The sequence below is a fragment of the Ornithorhynchus anatinus genome, chromosome 21, assembly GCF_004115215.2.
Source record: "Ornithorhynchus anatinus isolate Pmale09 chromosome 21, mOrnAna1.pri.v4, whole genome shotgun sequence".
Taxonomy (NCBI): Eukaryota; Metazoa; Chordata; class Mammalia; order Monotremata; family Ornithorhynchidae; genus Ornithorhynchus; species Ornithorhynchus anatinus.
Genome location: NC_041748.1, coordinates 17810849 through 17829298, shown reverse-complemented (window position 1 = coordinate 17829298; position 18450 = coordinate 17810849). Strand labels below are relative to the sequence as shown.

Genomic DNA, 18450 nt, shown 5'->3' with positions numbered 1-18450 from the left:
GTGAAGGGACTTGCCCAAGATCACACAGAGGACAAGTGGCAGAACCCAGATCAGGACCCAGGGCCTTCAGAAGAGATCCCAAGCTCCTGGACCTAACTCCCTAATCAGTCAGTCGTATTTACTGAGCACTTACTGTCTGCAGAGCGTTGTACTAAGCTCTTTAATCCATCCCTTTTCTGGAAAGTGTGAAGAATTGAGCCTTGAATTGTCGGTCAGTCCATCGTATTTATTGAGCACATACTGTGTGCAGAGGACTGTATTAAGCCTTTTGGAGCATACAGCATAACAATATAACAATTAGTGCTCAAAACGAGCTAAGATTCTAGACGGGGAGAATCTTCCAGTCTTAGATTGTCAGCCAGATGAGGGGCAGAGGCCGTATTTAATTCCCACCTGTGTTTTGTCTCCCAACTTTTAGTACATTGCTCCGCACACAGTAATCAATTAATAAATACTATAATTACTACAGTTTGAGCATTTGAATAGTGTACTTCTGGTTATACGCTGGCAATTATGGGGGTCGGGGAAAGGGAGTTAAAAATCGATATGTTCCACCAGAAAGGCAGTCTGTTTTTATTATTAATACAGTTGATCTTACTGCTTCTCTGAGCAATGTGTCATTCATATTTATTGAGTGCACCCGTGTGCAGAGCACTGTACTAAACCTTCTGGTTCCATTTTTCCTTGTCCTAACATTATAACACCTATTTCTCATTTAATACCTGTCGTCCTAGGAATTCAGAATCGCTTGTATTTTATATAAATGTATCAATCAGGGTGTTCATTGAACACTTACCGCATGCAGAACACTGTACTAAGCGCTTGGAAGAGTACGTTGTAGTCTGTGTCACCAAGAGGGGAAACACATTCCATATCCTTTTTTCGTTGAATATTTATGGAGGATCTTCAACAGCCATTTAAGAGCAGTAATAATAATAATAGCATTTTAAGTGCTTATTTTGTGCGGAGCACTGTACTGAATGCCGGGAAATAATAATTATGGTATTTGTTAAGCGCTTACTATGTGCCAAGCGCTGTTCTAAGTGCTGGAGCAGAATTCGCAGTTCAAACACAACAAATGTATGCCTGTATTTACTAACTCGGTTGTATTGTACCCCTCCCAAGCCCTTAGTACAGTGCTCTGCACACAGTAAGTGCTCAATAAATCCCATTGATTCATTGGTTGATCCAGCCCAGTGCCCTGTATCCCAACAGTGGTAGCAGAGTGTTAAGATAATGAGTATTTTGTCCTTAACATCTATCGAAGTGATTTTGGAGGTACCAGCCAATCAATCAGTGGATTTATTGAGCGCTTACTATGTGCAGAACACTCTACTAAGCGCTTGGGATAGTACAGTACAACAGAATTAGTAGACACATTGCCTGCCCATGGTGAGCTTACCATTTTAGCAAACCTTACATTTCCCTCTAACCAGCCCCATGTGGGACGGGGATTGTGTCCCATCTGATTAACATGTAAATACCTCAGTGTTCGGTACATAGCAGACCCTAAAAAAAGTACAAAAATAATAATAATTAAAAAACTGAGCCGACAGGGTCCAGAGCAGTAATGGAGAGTAACTCTTCAGAGAGGCAGGTCCATCCTTGGGCAAACTTCTCAGCTATCCCTGGTTAAACTTTTTCAAAGTCCTTTTCATTGCGATGCGAGTTGTGTGGAAGAGCATGTAGCTTGGCCTTCAGGAGACCCGGGTTGTCATCCCAGCTCTGTCTTTGGTTAGTGATGACCTTGAGCAAGGCCCTTCATCTCTCTGGGCCTTGGTTTCCTCATCTGCAAAATGGGGACAAGATCCCCTCTCTCCCTAACTCTTAGGTTGTATGTGTTGAGGGGACAGAGACTTATTTTAAAAGATGTGCGATAATTATCTGTAAATGTGTCCAAAGTACCACAGTCCTTTGTTTTGGGAAATAATGAATTTTTCCATAATCTTCCATCTTTTTCCAACGGGTCACATCTAAATTATTTACATTGGTTCAACACCGATACTTCGGGTGTCACACAGGCTCTTCGCCTTCTTAGTTTATCCTGAGATCCTGCCTTTAAGCTAAATGGCTTTCATTAGAAGAAGCTGACTGTGTCTGAGCTGATTATCTTGTTGGCTCAGCATGGGGCTTGGAACACAGATTTTGAAATTATTATTATTTTTATGGTATTCGTTCAGCGCTTACTATGGGCCAGACACCATCTCAAGCACAGGGCTGGATACCTGCTGATCAAGTTGGACACGGTCCATGTCCCACATGGGGCTCAGAGTCTTAGTCTCCATTTTACAGATGAGGGAACCAGAGGCACAGAGAAGTGAACCGATCTGCCCGAGGTCACACAGCAGACAAGTGGCGTAGCCGGGATTAGAACCCAAGTGCTTCTGACTCCCGGGCCAGGGCTCTAACCACTAGGCTGCTTCTCTGAGAAGAACTTTTCTCCCTTCGAGCTGAAAGTATTCCTAAGGTCGTGGTGGGGAGAATTCTTCAGAGTGTGACCAGAGGGAGGCAGGGGGAGGCTGATGAAGGAATCAAGCTCTCCTCCTTTCAGCCAAGACAAGTGGTCGCGAACCTTTCCGCGTGTGGGAATCGAGTCATCGGTCTGCAGCCGGATAGCTCGTAAGAGCTCTGCTGTGGGGAATGTGGTTCAGACCGGCAAGCAGCAAACAACAGCTCTGAATTTTCCCAAAAGGTCATTAGCTAATAGCATCCCTGCCACCCGTGAGTCAGCCTGCTGGAGACTGAGCTGAAAGTAGCAACCCCTAGAGGAAGTTATCTCATTTCATTCGCTAGCTGCCCAAATCCATACGCCTGCCGAGACCACACCGAGGTCAAGAAGCATTTTACGAACGTAACGGGCTTTTGGAATCTCCGATATTAATTGCGGCGACCCCCCCTGTCCAAATGCAGCCGAGGGAAAAAGGCAGAATCCAGCCTGCGTATTGACATTTACCCACTGGGATTCAGATTATTTGGGATTTTTTTTTTCTTTTTAAATAGGAAGACCAGTTTGTTGTTTTTTTCTGGTATGCACTGCATTGTTTGTAGAGGCTGGAAAAAAAAAAGAACGGAGGAGGAAAGTGATTAGAGGAGCCTCAGCTGGTTCACCCCCCCATAACTCCCCCCACCGTCCCCCCATTTGAATGGCCTCTTTCATCAGGAAATGCTTGAACAAGTGCCTTTACAAGCCAAGATAGAAGGGAAGACACAGTGTTCTGTGAGACATTTGCCTCTTGGGGTAGCCTCATCAGACAAGAGACTTCTCTGCTCTCATGGAGTGACAGGCAACCTTTCTTGCTTGCATTTTTCGGCAGGGCTAGGAGGAGGGGAAGGAGGAAGAAGGGTGTAGAAGATAGAGGATGTGAATTTTGGGAGTTATGAATCTCCTCGATTTCACTGCCTTCTGCATCTCTCTTGAACCAGCACAATCCTTCTGTTATTCAGAGAATTCCAGTGCAAATTAGTATGTATACGCCTCTTAATTTCTCTCCTACCCCATTACTTTTTCCCCGGGGGCTCTTGTAACTGATTGACTTCTGAGGTTGGGGTTTTTTTGAGAAGCAGCGGATGGGGCTTTTCTATTTTCTTCTTGCGATTGTCTTTGCTGAAACTTAAAATCCCATGCATTTATGGAGAGGGCGGTGATTGGTGTTGGGGAACTTGAGTATGTTCATTCAATAGTATTTATTGAGTGCTTACTATGTGCAGAGCACTGTATTAAGTGCTTGGAATGTACAAATTGGCTTTTATGAAACTGTTCTTCAGAGGAGAAAAACTCACCTCTCTCTCTCACCTTCTCCCCATCCTGCTTTTTTCCCTCTCAAGACGAGCTTAAAGTGAATTCAGACCCTTCTCATTTTTGGGGGGGCTTAGCGGATTGATCAGATTTTGCGGCACCTTAACAGAAAAACCATTAACGCTCTATCACAGGAAGCCTACTCTTCCTATAGCACACCATAGAAGTCTTAGGTTTGTTTTTTCATGGGGGGGGGGGGTTGATATGTGTATATGTTTGTGTTAATGGAATTATTTTTTTAAGAAAAACATCTGGGCGGTTCCTAAATGCATTTCTTACAGAACTTCATCAAAAGGATGCTTTGAAATGCCGATGAATTGGCTTACTGTGCTCCACCATATTGGAAGCTTCATAAAGGGAATCGGATGAAGACCCAGTAGTAAATAGCAGTAGGGTCACGTGTCCAGATATCGCTGAAGAAATAGGGCCTTGAGTGAGATCCGGGGCAAGGGCGACGAAGACCATTTTCGTTCTTGCCTTCAGCGGGTTCGCCGATGGGGCCATCTCTGTTTCGTCCGTGCGCGTGAGCCACGATAGTCATATTATCTCGGGTGGCTTTGTGCCCTTTTCAGTCCTAGACTCCCAAGATGGTCAGAGAGGTCTCCCAGGCTTTAGATAATGGGGCTTTCCAACTTGCCTTGTGATAGGAAATTTAGCCCTTACAGTAAAAGAGGGCTATCGATTGTTTGGCGGACAGGGATGGAGAGTTTGAGGATGCCGGCTAATAGAATCCCACTTACTCTAGGCGGGGAGAGAAAGGGTCTGATTCTTATCTATCCAACACTGAAACAGGACTTGAATCAATCACGAGATAAAGTGGTCTTATTCTTTTGCCTTTTTTTTGGACGGGAAATGGAAAGGAATTCAAGGGGATCTGGGATAAAACCTTCCAAGGCAGAGGGCACTGTAAATGTTCAAGTACATTAATGTTGGCTTGAAGACCTTTTCCTCTGCCACTTTGAGTATAAACTGACTGTTGGACCTGAGATGCCTTGTGCCGTGATGGAGAAGCAGGGTTGCCTGGTGGAAAGAACACAGGATGGGAGCCAGGAGGCCTGAGTTCTAATCCCGCCTCTGCCACTTATCCACTGGGTGACCGTGCACATGAGTAACTCTTGAAAGCTAGCTGAAATTGTTTCCGTTTTCATTTTTAGTCTGAGGCAGAGGTGATTTCATTTGGGCATTGACCCTGAAAAGTCAATTTGCAGTTTGCACTGGAAATTAGCGTCAAAGGCGTTGAGTGATCCCAGTACCCTCAGCAGCCACATTACCCCCCCTGAAAGATACCAATGAAGCAGTGTGGCCTAGTGGATAGATCACGGGCCTGGGAGTCACAAGGATCTGGTTTCCAATTCCCAGCTCCGCCTTTTGTCTGCTGTGTGACCTTGTGCAAGTCAATTCACTTCTCGGTGCTTCAGTTACCTCATCTGTAAAATGGGAATTAAGACCGTGAGCCCCAGGTAGGACATGGATATTGTCCAATCTCATTAGCTGGTATCTACCCCAGTGCTTAGTATAGTGTCTGGCACACAGTAAGGACTTAACAAATGCCATTTAAAAAATATATATTAGTACCCATCTCTTCACCTAGATGGTCCTTGGCCTGTTGAGTACTAGAAGAGACAGGAGAGAAGAAAGAGTTAGGCTTTCTGCCCCTTGCACTTGAAACTGTAATCTTAATAATAATAATAGTGGTATTTGTTAAGCACTTATTACATGCTAAACACTGTACTAACTACTATGCTAAATACAAGATCATCAGGTCACAGTCCTTCAAGTGAGAGGGAGAACAAGTATTGAATCCCCATTTTGCAGGCGGGGTAAGTGAGGCACAGAGAAGTTAAGTGACTTGCCCAAGGTTGTCACACAGACGACAGGGGGCAGAGCCGGGATTAGAACCCAGATCCTCTTATTTCCAGACCCCATACCCCTTCCGCTAGGCCGTGCTGCTTCTCAAACCTTAGTGGCAAATATTTTAGAACCGCGATAGCAAGTGGCAGCTGAGGTGAAGATTTTTTCCCTATTTTATCTCACCATTGTCTATATTTCTATTGCCGTCAGGTCGGGGCTTGATGTCAAAAGGCAGTATCAAAAGTCTTTTTCTGCCTCACAGCAAAGACATCGTATTTCTGAAGGGGACAGTTGAACTCTTTTTATTTCATGACAGATAAGGACACAGATATCCAAACCAGGCCAGATGCAGCAGAGAAGCAGTGTAGCCTAATTGGTAGAGCTCGGGCCTGGGAGTCAGGGGAACTTCGTTCATTCAGTCGTATTTATTGAGTGTTTAATTGTGCAGAGCACCATACTAAGCGCTTGGGAGAGTACAGTAGAACAATAAACAGACACATTCCCTGCCCACAACAAGCTTACCTGTGCTCTAATCCTGGCTCTGCCCCTTGTCTGCTATCTGACTTTAGACAAGCCACTTCTCTGTGCCTCAGTTCCCTCATCTGCAAAATGGGGATTCAGTCCCTGTCCCCCTACATACGTAGAGACCGCAAACCCCATATGGGACATGGACTGTGTCCAACCTAATTATCTTGTATCTACCCCAGCGCGTAGACTAGAACCTTGTACCTCGTAAATTCTTAACAAATACCATTTGGAAAAAAAACAGATCACTGCTAAAAATCCAGATCACTGATCTCTGACATGGTTATGGGAGTAAAAAGGTAGCGAATCTTTGAAGTGCACAAACACCCCGATTTTTTAAGGCAATAATTTGGAATTTTGCCCCATACCTGGTAGCGATAGTATTAAAGTCACCGTCCTAAGCTTTGGGAAGAGGTACTCACATGGCAATTAGATGCCAACCCTGCCCTGGAGGTGCCAAGAATTAGAGAAGTGGCCAAGAGTCCGGCAATCAGGAGGAAGAGGAAGAAAAGCAAAGGACTAAAAATAGTCTCCAAACTGGATTAATTGTGGATTAATCCACCAAGGGTATTTATTGAGCGCTTAATATGTGTAGAGCATTCTACTAAACGCTCGGGCATCCCTGAAGCTGAGGCATACCACAAGCCGCTTCTTCCGTCACCCTACCTCCAAGGAAGCACTCGTCAGTGACGGACATCCCCTGAAACTTCTTCACAGTGTTCCAGCCAAACCGCACCATGAAGCCAAGGGTTTTGGCAGAACTGGGTGAAAAGTTTGCCGTTGGGGAAATATTTGGAATATCGGCCTTTCCTTTACAGGTTCTCTGTGGCAGTGCCTTCTGGTGATGTTCTCCGACGTCACGTCTAATTCTGTTTTTCTTTTTGTGTCTTCCAGCTTGAGTGAGAGCTTTTTCATGGTGAAAGGAGCCGCTCTCTTTTTACAGCAAGGCAACAGTCCCCAAGGTCATCGAGGCCTTCAGCATCCTCACAAACCCGCAGGTGATTGGCTGTCCTAGAGAGCACTCTTCCTATGTATGTCACTCTCTCCTCCAACTCTTCAACTCCACCCCCACCCCCCAATGTCCCCCAGATTTTCCCTCCGTTTTATTTCCTGCGCTCGGAGGAAGTCTCCTTCTGTCCAACTGCATCCCAGTAGTAGTGGAAATGATGGTTTGATGTGGGAGTAAAGGCCACAAGAAAACGGTGTTTTGTTCCCTTAAGAGAAGCAGTGTGGCTTAGTGGAAAGAGCACAGGCTCGGGAGTCAGAGGACCTGGGTTCTAATTTCGACTCCACTCCTTGTCTACTTTATGTCCTTGGGCAAGTCGCTTCTCTTCCTCTGCCTCAGTTACCTTATCTGTAAAATGGGGTTTAAGACTGTGAGCCATCCGTGAGACGGGGACCGGATCCGATCCAATTATCTTGTCTCTGCCCCAGCGCATAGTATACTGCCTGGCACATAGTAAACACATGACAAATACCCAAATTATTGTTATTATTAAGAGACTGTAGAAAACGCTAACTTTTTTTGCTTTGAGAAAGGCAAGTTTATAATATACGAACTGATGTATGTGATCTTTGTTGGTAAGCCTAGATGGTGTAATCACCTGTGGCATACACAAGCACGCTTTATTCGACGAACTGTTCTTTAAAGCTTTAGTTAGGCAAAAGCGGAGACGGCAGCAGGCACTGCAAACAACAGATATGACAGCTCAACAAAAGACTTTGTGTGCCTGTGCATGTGTGTCTAAGTGTACACATGTGCTTGGGCAGGTATGGTTGGACTGTGGATCCCCTATTGGGTTTTTCGGCCACCCCCGCACCCTCGGTGAATTTTTCCATCAGTGACCTCTACTCCCACATCTGAAGGACAATTCTGTATTCACTGGCATGCTTCTGTAGCTCCAAAATCAGGGGGGCTTTAAGGAAAAGCCTCCTTGGGACGTGGATCTGGGAAGGCCTCGAGATTTTGCCAAAGTGAGGGCTGAGGCGGAGTGGTCTCTCTCCTGGGGAAACGGCACTTGAAATGCGGACGAGAAGGACAGAAGAAACCATAGGAAGGTTGGTCAGTGACGTGTTCGCCCTCCAGCCTTTGAATGAAAGAATACAGGATGACGCTGGAGCAGGAGGGAGGGTTCATGCATGACGAGGGGTGGGGTCCGTTGTCAGGGTTATTTTCAGCCGAGAATCATGAGGCGACAGCACAGTATAGTACCGAGTGCTGGGTTTCAGTAAACACTTGAACACACAAAGACTGTGTGTGAAAGCCAGACTGAGGCCTCTCGATTTATGTCTGTCAGCAAATTCACAGATCAGCAAAGGCCCCAGGGCAAAGATCTGATCGTCAGGACAAATGCCTCTTTTATTATGGCATCTGTCAGGCAGAGGTTTTTATGTTTACTTTCCAATCAGTCAATTAATTGGTGGTATTTATTGAGCACTTAGTGTGTGCAGAGCACTGGGCTAAGGAAGGGCCTCTTGAAGGAGATGCACCTTCAATAAGGCTTTGAAGTGAGGAGACTGATTGTTGGATGTGAGGAGGGAAGGCGTTCCAGGACAGGGGCAGGTCGTGGGCTAGGGGTCAGCAGTGAGATAGAGGAGATCCAGGTGCAGTGAGGAGGTTAGTGTTTTTCTTGGGTTACCCGTTGAAGTGGATTAAAAGATGCGGTGAGCCTTCCAGAAGCCTATAGTGTTCTGCCAGGGCACCGGCAGTAACACCACCTGCAGGTGTGAGAGAGTTTGAGTGGCCTTGGGCAAGCCACTAGCACTATTATCAGTTCCTCTGGGCAGGGGATCGGGCCTGAAGCCTTGGTGCCTGGACCGAGCTTCATCCTTCATTTATCCATCATCTATTATTGAACGTCTCCACCTGCGAAACAGGATAATAAGTGGCCCCTTGAAAGAGTCCGAGGCCAGGACTCCAGGGGACCAAGGTTTGAGTCTTGACTCTGCCGCCCGCCGACTCTGTGACATCAGGCTTGTCACTAATTTCTCCGGGCCTCGGTTTCTTCATCTGTAAAATGGGGACGGGATAGTTCACGTCCCCTGATCAAGGACAAGTATCCAATCTCCCATCTTCTTCAAACCTGAGTGAGACGGGGGAGAGCGGGAATAACAGTGGTCAGCTCTTTGGAAAATAATAGTAATGATGACAATGGTGTGTTAAGCACTTACTGTGTGTCGAGCACTGTTCTAAGCCCTGGGTTTGACACAAGCTGATCAGGTAGGACACAGGCCACATCCCACATGGGGCTCGCAGTTTTAACCCCCATTTTACAGATGAGATAACTGAGGCCCAGAGAAGTGAAGTGACTTGCCCAAGGTCACGTAACAGAAAAGTGGCAGAGCCGGGATTAGAACCAGGTCCTTCCGACTCCCAGGCCTGTACCCTATCCACTAGGCCACGCTGCTGTTACACCTTTCGGAAATGTGTAAACCTCAGCCATATTAGAGAAGCAGAGCATCCCAGTGGCAAGAGCTTGGGCCTCCGAGTTGGGAGACCTGGGTTCTCATGCTGGCTCTGCCACTTGTCACTTCACAGTTATGTGAACTTGGGTGAGTCACTTGACTTTTTTGTGCCTCACCTGTAAAATGGGGTTTTTCAATCTCCATCTTCCCTCCCATTTAGGCTGCTCCCCAGCTTCCATCACACAGACTCACAAAGTCAGGTTGGCACAAAGACTTGGAAGACAGTTCACTTTCCTAACTTCAGAGAGGGAGTGTTTTCATTTTTTATTCCTCCAAAAACATTCTGTCCTTGTTTTCCCACTCCTCAGGAATCTCCAGTGGTTGCCCATCCAGCTCTGCATCCACTGGAAAACTCCTTGGCTTTAAATCAATCAGTCACCTTGCCCCCTCCTGCCTTACCTCGCTGGTTTCCTCCTTCTTTTCCTCCCTGATTTCCTACTATAACCCAGCCCATACATTTTGCTCCTCCAGGGCCAACTTACTCACTGTATCTCCACTTCTTCCGTCTTACCGCCAACCTCTCAACCGTGCTCTGCCTCTGGCCTGGAATGCCCTCCCTTTTCATATCCACCAGTCCACCACTGTCCCCCACTTCAAAGCTTAATCGAAGGCCCATCTCCTCCAAGAGGCCTTCCCTGACTAAACCTTCGTTCCCTCTTCTCCCACTCCCGTCTGCATCACCCTCAAACTTGGATTTGCACCCTTTATTCACCCCTTCCTCAGCCCCACCACCCTTAGGCCCATATCTGTCATTCATTTACTGTCTGTCTTTCCTTCTAGACTTTAAGCTCGTTGTGGGCAGATAACATGTCTATTCAGCTCTGTTAGGTTGTCCTCTCCCAAGTGCTTAGTACAGTGCTCTGCACCCAGTAAGCACTCAATAATATGATTGGGTTTTTTTTTTTAACCTTTTTCTTCTTGATTTCAAACAGGTGACCTGCCTCAGCATCTTCAAGTAATGATCAATCTTCTGCGCTGTGAGGACAGAATCAAACTGGTAATTCAGGCAGGATTCATTAAAGAGAGGGGCCAGTTGGACATAATTCTGCCTGTGGGCTCGGGTGCCTTATGGAGCTGAATTGTCGGTGAGCACTTTTTCAGGCAGGGGAGAGTCCCGGGACTGAAGCGGGAAACAGAAGCAGCGTGGCCTAGTGGATAGAGCCCGGGCCTGGGAGTCCGAAGGACCTGGATTCTAATCCCGGCTCCGCCACTTGTCTGCTGTGTGCTCTTGAGCATGTCAGTTCACTTCTTTGGGCCTCAGTGACCTCATCTGTAAAAATGGGGGTTAAGACTGTGAGCCCCACAGGAGACAGGGACAGCACCCAACCCGATTCGCTTGTATCTACCCCAGGGCTTAGTAGAGTGTCTGGCACATAGTAAGCGCTTAACAAATACCAAAAAAAAAAAGAAAAAAAAAGAACGACTCACAGTAGCCAAGTTTGGGAGCCCAGTTGCATTCAGGCTTAGGCACGAATGAAAAGAGGCAGCTTACTGTGCTCCCCAACAGAATCCATCATTGGCAGTGCACTGTACTAAGCGCTTGAGAGAGTACAGAATTCCCCAGCACTGTTCCTTTCCCTTCTTTAAATGATAGTAGTAATAATTTTTATTAATACTACTAATAATAATAATTATGGTATTTAAGTGCTTACTATGTGCCAGACACTAAACTAAGCACTGGGAGGCTAGAGAAGCAGTGTGGCTCGGTGGAAAGAGCCCGGGCTTGGGAGTCAGAGGTCATGGGTCCTAATACTGGCTCCGCCGCTTGTCAGCTCTGTGACTTTGGGCAAGTCACTTCATTTCTCTGGGCCTCAGTTCCCTCATCTGTAAAATGGGGATTAAGATTGTAAACCCCACGTGGGACAGCCTGATCACCTTGTATCTCCCCCAGCGTTTAGAACAGTGCTTCACACATAAGTGTTTAACAAATACCATCATCATTATTATTATTACAGAATTTACCAATACTGTCCCTTTGCCTTCTTTGAACCATAGTCCTTCAGTACATTAATCATTTTTATTCCCTTTTTGTTTCTTAGGTATTTGTTAAGCGCTTACTATGTGCCAGGCAGTGTACTAAGCGCTTGGGAGAGTACCGAATTTACCAGTACTGCCGCTTCGCCTTGCCTTATTTAAATGATAGTGCTTCACACCATCAATCATTTTTATTCTTTTTTTTATAGTATTTATTAACCACTTAGTGTGTGGCAGACACAAAGCGCTGGGGTAGATACAAACTAATCAGGTTGGACACAATCCATGTCCCACATGGGGCTCACCATCGTAATCCACCTTTTACAAATGAGGTAACCGAGGCCCAGAGAAGTTGAAGTGACTTGTCCAAGGTCACAAAGCAAGCAAGTGGCAGAGCCAAGATTAGAGCCCGGGTCCTTCCGACTCCCAGGCCCGGGCTCTACCCCCTAGGCCGCTCTGTTTCTCCAACGAATCACTGGTATTTATTGAATGCTTCCTGTACCAAGCGGTGGAGCGTACAATCGAATTATGCTACGATCTAACGGGGAAGACAGATGCTAAAATAGATGTTTGGGGTTCCATCTCTCCACTAGATAATCAGAATCGAATGGGAAGGAAACAGGGAGGGTGAAAATGAGTTCCGTTTCTTTGTTTTCCCTCTCTCCACCTCCCATGCATTGTTGAAGGTGGTGGATTCCCCAGGGGCCGGAGGTGGGAGAGGGCCCATCGCGAGCCCGTCCGCTGAAAGCTCCTGCTTTGGCTCCGTTCCAGGCGGTGCGTTTGGAAAGCGCCTGGGCAGACCGCGTCCGCTACATGGTGGTGGTGTACAGCAGTGGACGGCAGGACACTGAAGAGAATGTCTTGCTGGGAGTGGATTTCTCCAGCAAGGAGAGGTGTGTCTCCCGGAGGGATTGGATCCCTCTTCTGGCAGGGCGACGAGGGAGGTGGCGAAGAAAGTTATGACAAAATAAGATTGCTCTTTGCCTCTTTTTTCTTAATGGTATTTATTCAGCCATTATTATGTGTTGAGCGCTGTTCTAAGCACTGGGGCAGATGCGAGTTAAGTGGGTCAGAAACAGTCCCTGTTCCATGGGGGGCTCATAAGCATTCATTCATTTAGTGGTATTTACTGAGTGCTTACTGGGTACAAAGGACTGTACTAGTCCTTGGGAGAGTACACTGTAACAATAAACAGACAAGTTCCGTGCTCACAACGAGCTAATTGCTGCTGGACAATCAGCATGGCTTAGTGGATAGAGCCCCAGCCTCGAAGTCATAGGGACCTGGGTTCTAATCCCTGCTCCACCATGTGTCTGTTGTGTGACCTTGGGCAAGTCAATTCACTTCTCTGGCCCTCAGTTACCTCATCTGTAAAACGGGGATTGAGACTGCAAGCCCCAGGGGTGACGAGGGACCGTGTCCGACCCTTAAGCTTGTAACTACCCCAGCCCTTAGAACAGTGCTTAGCACACAGTAAGTACTGAACAAATACCACAGTAATTGTTGTTATGAGAAGGGAAGGGTTCGGAGGTAGAGGTAGAGGGGGCAGATTTGGAAAGAGGGAGGGAGGTTTCCTCTTGAGAGTGAGGTGGCAGAGTAGGATAAAAGTGTGGAGGTGAGGTTGGGAGGGAGTTGGGGAGGTCTGCGGGAGAATTTGGGGTGCTCCCAACACATGGCTTCAGTTTTGTCGGGGAAGGAGTTAGCCTGGGTACTGGGGCCGAAGTTAGGTGGGGACACTGGGGGTCCCAATGCTTAGAACAGTGCTTGGCACATAGTAAGCACTTAAATACCATCATCATCATTATTATTATTATTTCAGGAGGGAGTTAAAGATCATAGCTGCTACCTCACTCATGGGTGCTAAACTGACTCACCCCTCATCGTGTTTCAAAGGAGAATCCGTTCACTACGACATTTGAAAAGTCACAAAGCACTTGTCTGGAAGTTTTTTATTGTATTTGCTAAGCGCTGCTATCTGCCAGGTACTGTGCTAAGCACTGCAGCAGATTCAAGCTTATCAGGTTGGACGCAGTCCCTGTCCCACATGGGGCTCGCAGACATATTCCTCATTTTTACAGGTGAGAGAAGTAACACGTCCAAGGTCACAGCAGACTAGTGGCAGTGGTGGGATTAGAACCCAGGTCCTTCTGACTCCCTGGCCCAGGCTCTGTCCGCTAGGCACTTTGTTCTCCCTAAAATACTCTGTCTTTCAGCATCTTCTTGTAATTGTTTTTTAAGGATTCATGTCATGAATTTCTTTTCCCTTGTTCCTCAAAAGAGTGATGACTCCTCTCTCAAAGGATCTCTAGTTGGGTGATCTTAGGAAAGCACACTGATGTAGTGGCTAGAGCCCGGGCCTGGGAGTCAGAAGGTCATGGGTTCTAATCTCATCTCCTCCACTTATCAGCTGTGTGGCCTTGGGCAAGTCACTTGACTTCTCTGTGCCTCAGTTACCTCACCTGTAAAATGGGGGATAAGACTGTGAGCCCTCTGTGGGACAGGGACTGTGTCCAATCCAATTTGCTTAAATCCACCCCAGTGCTTAGTATACCTGTGCTCTACTGCCAGGCCCATTGCCAGCCTGTGGGGTGACTTTGCCCAAGTCACTTAACTTCTCTGGGCCTCAGCTTTTTCATCTGTAAAATGGGGATAAAACACTCCTTCTACTTCCCTCTGACCGTGAGCCGAATGTGACACAGGGACTGTGTCCTGATTATCTTTCGTCTACCCACCGCACAGGACATAGTAAACTCTTTATAAATTGCATATATTTATTATTATTATTATTATTACTGATGTTTTGATAGCCCAGACAGGGCCATCACCTCCTTGGGGAGCCCCATGTCCAAGCGTTAATAGGTTGGCATTGGGGAGGACGGGTGGTGTGTGCGCGGTCAGGTAACACCTCTCCATCTCCCCATCTGGCCATCCCCGACCCCAGGCTGGACGTTTCCTCCATCACCGAGGGTCCAGACAATCTTTGAGGAACACCTAGTAGCCTTTCCCTAACAGACGCCCGGAGCAAGATGGGACTCGGAGACACACGTGTTCCCCGTGCGGTGGCGAAAGCGGGAGGAGAGGGTGGACATGGGGAGAGCAGGCTGGAAGGCGACGCCGGGGACAGAGTAACTCTGGCAAGTCTGGAAGAAGTTTCTAGCCTGGGAGCTCACTGTGGGCAGGGAATGTGTCTCTTATATCATTGTGTCGTACCCTCCTAAGCACTTAGTACAGCGCTGTGCACACGGTAAGCCGACCTCACTGCTGACCTCTTGACCACGTCCTGCCTCTGGCCCGGAACGCCCTCTCTCCTCATATCCGGCAGACCGTTACTCTCCGAGAGACCTTCCCTGACTAGACCCTCCTTTCCTCTTCTCCCACTTCCTTCTGCGTCACCCTGACTTGCTCCCTTTATTCATTCCCCCCACCCACAGCACTTAATGTCCAAATCTGTAATGCGTTTTTTATTTATTCATATTACTGCCTGTCTCCCCCTCTAAACTGCAAGCTCACTGTGGGCAGGAAATGTGTCTGTGTATTGTTGTATTGCACTCTCCCACGTCTAAGTTCAGTGCTGTGCACACAGTAAATGTTCAATAAATAGAATTGAATAAAGTAAGCGTTCAATAATTATGATTGATCGATGGATTGATGAATGGATTGAAGTCCCCTTTCTTCTTTCGGACAGTAAAAGCTGTACCATCGGGATGGTGCTGCGGTTGTGGAGCGACACAAAGATTCATCTTGACGGGGATGGGTGAGGAGCTGCACGTATTTTTCCTCCTCTTCTCTTTCTTGAAACTCTCAGTCCGATTTATTATTGTCATTATTATTACATTGGCACGTAGTAAGTGCTTAATAAATACCATAGTTATTATTATTATTCAGATGGGACCCAGAGCCTGACTCACGTGGGGCTCATAGTCTAAGCTGGAAGGGAGAACAGGAATCGAATCCCCATTTTACAGAGGACAGAACCGAGGGCTCAGAGTAGTGAAGCGAACTTGCCCGGGGTCACCAAGCAGGCACGTGGTGGAGTCAGGATCAGAACCCAGGCCCCCTGATTCCCAACCCGTGTTCTTTTCACTAGGCTATGCTGCTTCCGTGTGACTGATATATTGCTTCTTTCTGCCCCTAGTGGGATTTCCAATTTAAGAATTAGTGTATTTTCTTTCTCCTCCTTAGTGGATTCAGTGTGAGCACAGCAGGAAGGATGCACATTTTCAAGCCAGTGTCTGTCCAAGCCATGTGGTAGGTAAACCTTCGTTTCGGTTTCTCCCCCCACCCCTCCGATTTGCTCGGTGACAACAGAAATCAAAAATTCCTGTATAATGGTCTCAGTCATGCGGGAGGGGGTGGTGTGTGTTAGGCCTGCCCAGTGTAGTGTAGTGTAGTGATAAGATTCCATCTGTTAAAGTTAGATGTGAGAATATAATAGTTGTGGTCTTTGTTGAGCACTTACTATCTCAAGCACCACTGTACTAAATGCTGGGGTAGATAGAAGATAATCAGATCCCACATGGGGCTCACAGTCTGAGTAGGAGGAAGAGCAGAACTGAGGCACAGAGCAGTGAAGCGACTTACCTGAGGTAACACAGCAGATGAGTGGCGGAGCTGGGATTAGAACCCTGGTCCTGTGACTTCCAGGCACCCCCTAACTGTAATTTATTTTTGTGTGTCTCTCCCCAGCTAGGTTATAAAATCCACGAAGGCAGGGATCGTGTCTACTAAATCTGTTGTACTCTCTCATGTGTCTAGCTCAGTGCTGTTCACACTGTGAGCACTTAATAAATACTACTGATTGATTGAGTGCTCGAAGAAGTTAAGATTTGGCACAGGGTCCTCCTGGGCTGTTGCTCTACGCCGCTGCGTAGAACAGTGCTTGGCACGTCACATAATAAGTGCTCAACAAATACCGTTATTATTGTTATTATTATTATGTTATAGAGTTTGCCTGAGGTGCCACAGCAAGGATTAAGCGGACTGTAGGCAAGAGCCATCTGTAATTTATTCATATTAATGTCCGTCTCCCCTTCTAGACAGTAAGCTCGTGGTGGGCAGGGAATGTAGCTGTTTATTGTACTCTCCCAAACGCTCAGTACAGTGCTCTACACACAGTAAGCACTCGATAAATACGATTGAATGAATGAGTGAACGGATGAAAGTCCGCACTGTCGAGAGAAGTCTGTGGGCATTGGGGGTAGCGGCCGTCCGTCCCCCAGGGTCTCTGCTGGGGACCTGGTGTCCATCTCCCATGCGGCCACTTCCAGAGCTGCCGCACGGGCTCCTAGGTCACGGGGCTGCGGGCCCCCAGATCGGGCGTCACACCTCAGAAATGGGGTCGGAGGCACTGGCAGGCCGAGGGGTCGCCGCCCCAAGCCTCCCGAGGGCAGCTGGCACCACCGGCTGGTTCCGGAGACGCTGGGCATCCCCAGGAGCTGATCTCGGCCCCTGGCGCCGGGCCTCCTGGCAGGTCCGCCCTTCAGGTCCTGCACAAGGCCTGCGAGGTGGCCCGGAGGCACAACTACTTCCCTGGAGGTCTGGCGCTGGTCTGGGCCACCTATTACGAGAGCTGCGTCGGCTCCGACCAGAGCTGCATCAACGAGTGGAACGCCATGCCCGACCTCGAGTCAACGCGCCCCGACTCCCCCGCCCTCTTCGTCGACAAGTAGGTGGCGGGCCTACCGCCCGCTTTCCTTCCCTTCCGTCTCCTCCCCTTTCCCCTTTCCCTCTCCCTTCACCTTCTCTTCCCTTGGAGCCAGATTGCATGGGGTCTCGGGGCTCTCCCCCAGCCCGGCCTGACCGAACTGCTTCCCTCTCTGATTCTTATTTCCCCTCACTGTAAGACCCACGGAAGGAGAGAGAACCGAACGTCTCATCAAAGCCAAACTCCGCAGCATCATGATGAGCCAGGACCTAGAGAATGTGACTTCGAAAGAGGCGAGTGTCTCGTTGGATTTTTTTCTTTTTCCCTTCTTGTCGTCTGGGTCCTGTTGAGACCCCGTGCCTTCACCAAGAAGCTGGGGGAGGTGGAGGAGAGGGAGACAAGTGTGTGGGTGAGAGAGAGAGAGAACGAGAGAGAGATGAACCTTCTCAGCCTCAGAGGCCTTAAGCCCGGCGGCGGAGGGACCAATAAAATCGGATTCACGGCTTGGAATTCCTCACCTCGAAGTGGGAAGAGAACTTGGACAGCAGGCTTGCGTAAGAGAAATTGCTCTAGGTTTGCTGCTTAGTTTCATTTTGGCCTTTTGGATTTCCAAAGGTAGTTACAGGTTTTGTGTATTAATTAATTTGCTTTAAGTAGAAGTACCTCAGGGGTGGAGATTGCCTGTAGAACTAAATCCCAAATGTCGTCTGTGCCATTAAAGAAATAGAAAGGTTCTCCAGGAATTAGAGGTGTGGGGGAACCAGAATGTTAGTATTTATTAAACGCCTACTTGGGGCTGCACTGTACTAAGTGCTGTGGGGAGAGCAGAATTAAAAAGCGACCCATTTTCTGCCCACGAAGGGCTTAGGCTCCAGTGGGGGAGACACCCATAAAAACACTTCCAAGATTCATCTTTGATTCACTGGGACTGGGCAGCTATTGTCTATAAAAGACAAATTTAGGGCATGTCACTTCCCTCCTCAAAAATCTCCAGGGGTTGCCTATCAACCTCCGTTGGCTTCAAAGCTCTCCATCACCTTGCCCCTTTTCATCTCCATCCATCACCTTGCCCCTTGCCTCTCCATCCCAGCCCGCACACTCCACTCTTCTGATGCCACCCTTCTCACGGTGTCTCGATCTCGCCTGTCCCACCATAGACCCCGGCCCACAACCTACCCCTGGCCTGGAACGCCCT

At 47.8% G+C, this 18450-nt stretch overlaps 1 protein-coding gene across 5 annotated transcripts in view; it reads left to right on the top strand.

Moving 5' to 3' along the window:
• The window catches only part of SSH1 (slingshot protein phosphatase 1), a 53658-nt gene that overhangs the window by 15536 nt on the left and 19672 nt on the right, over positions 1–18450 (top strand). Inside the window, exons 1-8 of one of the 5 annotated variants that reach the window (XM_029049015.2) lie at positions 3275–3463; positions 7067–7170; positions 10570–10634; positions 12383–12504; positions 15297–15365; positions 15794–15859; positions 17082–17276; positions 17455–17548. In XM_029049015.2, coding sequence (XP_028904848.1) covers positions 3378–3463; positions 7067–7170; positions 10570–10634; positions 12383–12504; positions 15297–15365; positions 15794–15859; positions 17082–17276; positions 17455–17548 — 801 coding nt within the window. In that variant the 5' untranslated portion in view covers positions 3275–3377. Of the gene's footprint in view, positions 1–3274; positions 3464–7066; positions 7204–10569; positions 10723–12382; positions 12505–15296; positions 15366–15793; positions 15860–17081; positions 17277–17454; positions 17549–18450 lie in introns of those variants that run through there. The other 4 variants (XM_029049014.1, XM_029049019.1, XM_029049018.2 and 1 more) reach the window with 4 other exon arrangements.